The sequence below is a fragment of the Ovis canadensis genome, chromosome 7 (assembly GCF_042477335.2).
Source record: "Ovis canadensis isolate MfBH-ARS-UI-01 breed Bighorn chromosome 7, ARS-UI_OviCan_v2, whole genome shotgun sequence".
NCBI lineage: Eukaryota > Metazoa > Chordata > Mammalia > Artiodactyla > Bovidae > Ovis > Ovis canadensis.
The window spans coordinates 37,337,489-37,341,252 of record NC_091251.1 but is presented as its reverse complement, the minus strand read 5'-3'; the positions used below and the strand labels follow the sequence as shown (position 1 = coordinate 37,341,252).

Here is a 3,764-nt window from a genome sequence, read left to right as displayed (position 1 = left end):
GCACAGGTCTCATGATTCTGGTTTAAGTCTGTGAACTTGGATTTATTTCTGACCTATTACAGAGAAAGTGATTTATTTATGCTTTGTAAATAAAAGTCTGGGAATCTTCTACCAAGCACCTTATTCAGTGAAGATGGCAAACAAATATCTTTTGGATTCAACATTGACTGGAAAACTGGACAGCTTTAGACTTAGATGCTCAGACTTCCTTTTCATGCTTCCTTAAAAACCACCAGCAGGAATATTCCAAATCTTGATTCATAAGTATCATCCATGATCCTCCTTTCAATTTCTCTGTTCTTTTTTGCCTTTCAAATTTCTTTATCTCCTATTCCTAACAAAGTTAGGACTGGTGATTTCTAATATACAAGGCAGGAGATCTGAATTTAACAAGAAAACTGAATGTTGAAACTATTATTTTTAGGTCTCTTGTTGTTCAGTCGCCAAGTTGTTGTTGTTGCTGTTGTTCAGCTGTTCAGTCACCAAGTCATGTCAGACTCTTCACAGCCCCATGGACTGCAGCACGCCAGGCTTTCTTGTCCCTCACCATCTCCCAGAGTTTGCCCAAGTTCATGTCCATTGCATTGGTGAGGCAATCCAACCATCTCATCCTCTGTTGCCCTTAGGCCTCGTAGTGTTTTCTTAATATTAATCAATTACAAAATTACTGTTTGAAATATATAAAGATTTATACACTTTTGTACAATTTTTAAATGTACAAATTTTAAATGCATGTACTGAAATGTACATGTCTGTCCAAATATTTGAAAATGTCCTCACTTTCTTTTCAGAGAACAAAATTAATTCTGCCAGATAAAATTGCAGATAAAACCCTGTTTGACTGTAGATTCCTTTAGTTGTCTTTATCATCCAAAAAACTTTTATATTGAAAACACCGTTTTCTTTATCTAGGTAGGCTCTGAATATAAAAAGCAAGATAGTTTATTTTTTATAGTATGTGTAAAAATGTGAAATTAAACACATAAATAGGGATATTTTTAAAATAATAGCAAATATTTATGATATACTAGGTCTCTTGTACTTTTTTTAGGCATCACTCAAGTGGTCGGACACAACTGAGTGACTTCACTTTCACTTTTCACTTTCATACATTGGAGAAGGAAATGGCAACCCACTCCAGTGTTCTTGCCTGGGGAATCCCAGGGACAGGGGAGCCTGGTGGGCTGCCATCTATGGGGTCGCACAGAGTTGGACACAACTGAAGCGACTTAGTAGCAGCAGCAGCAGCAAGTGGTTAGAGTGATACTTTAAAAGAAAATTTTAAAGGAATTTAGGAATAGCCTCGAGTCTTGAGTGTCATGATATCTGTCACAAATAACTCAGTTGATTAGGTTATTCTGAAAAGGCAGTGTTCTGGAGTAATTTTTATCTCCATGTGTAAATCAGCTAACTCTGGTCTGTTGCCAAAGGCTTAAGATCAACTTCACGCTAGCTGTCCTCAAATTATGACATTGTTGTTTTGTAACAATGTATGCTGAATAAGAGAAAGTGGAAGAGTTTGTACATGAAAATCTATAGTCAACTTTAGAAAAAGACCAAAATTAGAAAGCATCTTCTTAAGGATCAAAATAAAAAAGGAAGAAATTTTCACCACTGGTTGTACAAACTGATGTGGATCTTTCTGCATTGGATTCTAACAAAATAGTACTGAGATTTAGATCCATGTCAATTCAAAATAAGGTGAGATTTATTCCCACTTCATTTCAAAATACCTCATATATTTTAGAGTAGGGTTTAAGTTCCCTTCAATAAAATCCTTAGGATATGTAAGAAGCAAAGTAACTTGGGTTCTCTCACGTCTTTCTTCTTTGTAGATTTAAGACCCATGAACAGGTCAGCAGCACACATTGTGACTGAGTTTGTTCTCCTGGGATTCCCTGGTTGCTGGGAGATACAGATTTTTCTCTTCTCACTATTTTTGGTGGTTTATGCCTTGACTTTGATGGGGAATGGAGCCATTATCTGTGCAGTGAAATGGGACCCACGACTGTACACCCCCATGTACTTTCTGTTGGGAAACTTTGCCTTCCTTGAAATCTGGTATGTTTCCTCCACTGTTCCTAACATGCTAGCCAACATTCTCTCCAAAACGAAGGCCATCTCATTTTCTGGCTGCTTCCTCCAGTTCTATTTCTTCTTTTCCCTGGGCACAGCTGAATGTCTCTTCTTAGCAGTAATGGCTTATGATCGGTACCAGGCCATCTGTCACCCACTGCACTACCCCATCATCATGACTCGGAGGCTCTGTGGAACACTGGTATCTCTCTGCTGGCTCACTGGATTCCTTGGCTACCCAATCCCCATTTTTTTCATCTCCCAACTTCCCTTCTGTGGACCCAATACCATCGATCACTTCCTGTGTGATATGGATCCACTGATGGCTCTGTCCTGTGCTCCAGCCCCCATTACTGAATTTATTTTTTATACTCAGAGTTCCCTTGTCCTCTTTTTCACTATTACGTATATTCTTCGATCCTACACCCTGCTGCTGAGAGCTGTTTTTCAGATCCCTTCTACAGCTGGCCGGAGAAAGGCCTTTTCAACCTGTGGTTCTCATTTAACTGTGGTGTCTCTTTTCTATGGGACAGTCATGGTAATGTATGTGAGTCCTACATATGGCATCTCAGCTTTGATGCAGAAAATCCTCACATTGGTATATTCAATAATGACTCCTTTCCTTAATCCCCTGATCTATAGTCTTCGCAATAAGGACATGAAACTTGCCCTGAGAAATGTCTTGTTTGGAAGGAGAATCAGTCAAAATTCATGAGCCAAAAATGTGTCATACTTCCAAGTTCTAATGAATAAGGTGGAAATGTGGAAGTTCTTTCAGTGGTCTTAATAGGCTTTACTCTGAGTAGTTACAGGCCATTTTTTTTCCTGGAAATGTGCCTAGCTTAAATATCTATGCTGACTACTAAAGCCTTATAATTCACTGGACTTCGACATGCAGTAAAAAATTTTTAAAGACTGTCCTTACTGGAATTTTAAAAATGGGATTGTTATATGAGGGAAAGTAGACACTGCTGAAAGATTTCTCATGTTTTAGGACGTCTAATGACCTTTACCAAATGGTTAAAGGTACAGTGACTTTTTTAACATTTTTATTTAGCTATAGTTGATATACAAAAAGACTGCACATACTTAATATATTTTAAAGGTGCTGTGTGAATTTTTTCCTTTTGGAAAGAGTATCCTTTTTTAATTAATCCTTTTTTAATTTAATCCTTTTGAAATATAGTTGATTTACAACGTTGTGTTATATTCTGGTGTACAGCACAGTGATTCAGTTTTCATATTCTTTTCCATATGGCTTATTACAGGATTGTTAGAGTTCCTGTACTATTCAGTAGGACTTTATTGTTTGTGTATGTTATATATAGTAGTTTGTATCAAGGGACAGTGAGTTTTACCAAAAAAATCTTTCTATAATCTTTAAGAGACACTTCTTTCTTATACCTAGTCTAACAATCTTATCTAAACACACTTTCCCTCTATTGAAAGAGAGGGAAAAAAGTTATCTCAACCAGAAGAAACTCTTTCTTGGAGATGTAGTTCCTTTGTGGTAAGTTTGAAATAAAATTTGAATATCTGCTAAATAATAATTTGTTGAATTTGCTTTTAACATTTCTATTATTCCACGCAGTACACTGTGGTGTAATTTATTTGCACACACTTCCCCTTGAGGGAGCTCCTTGAGGACAGGACTGCCTTTTTCAACACACAGTGTCAGAGCCAAAAAA

General features: G+C 37.1%; 1 protein-coding gene across 1 annotated transcript; it reads left to right on the top strand.

Annotated features, from left to right (window-relative positions):
- Positions 1–1,825: 1,825 nt before the first annotated feature.
- On the top strand, positions 1,826–2,791 carry LOC138444092 (olfactory receptor 11H4). The gene has a single exon (XM_069597420.1). It carries the CDS (start codon positions 1,847–1,849, stop codon positions 2,789–2,791), a length of 945 nt encoding a protein of 314 aa, XP_069453521.1. The 5' UTR covers positions 1,826–1,846.
- Positions 2,792–3,764: the final 973 nt, after the last annotated feature.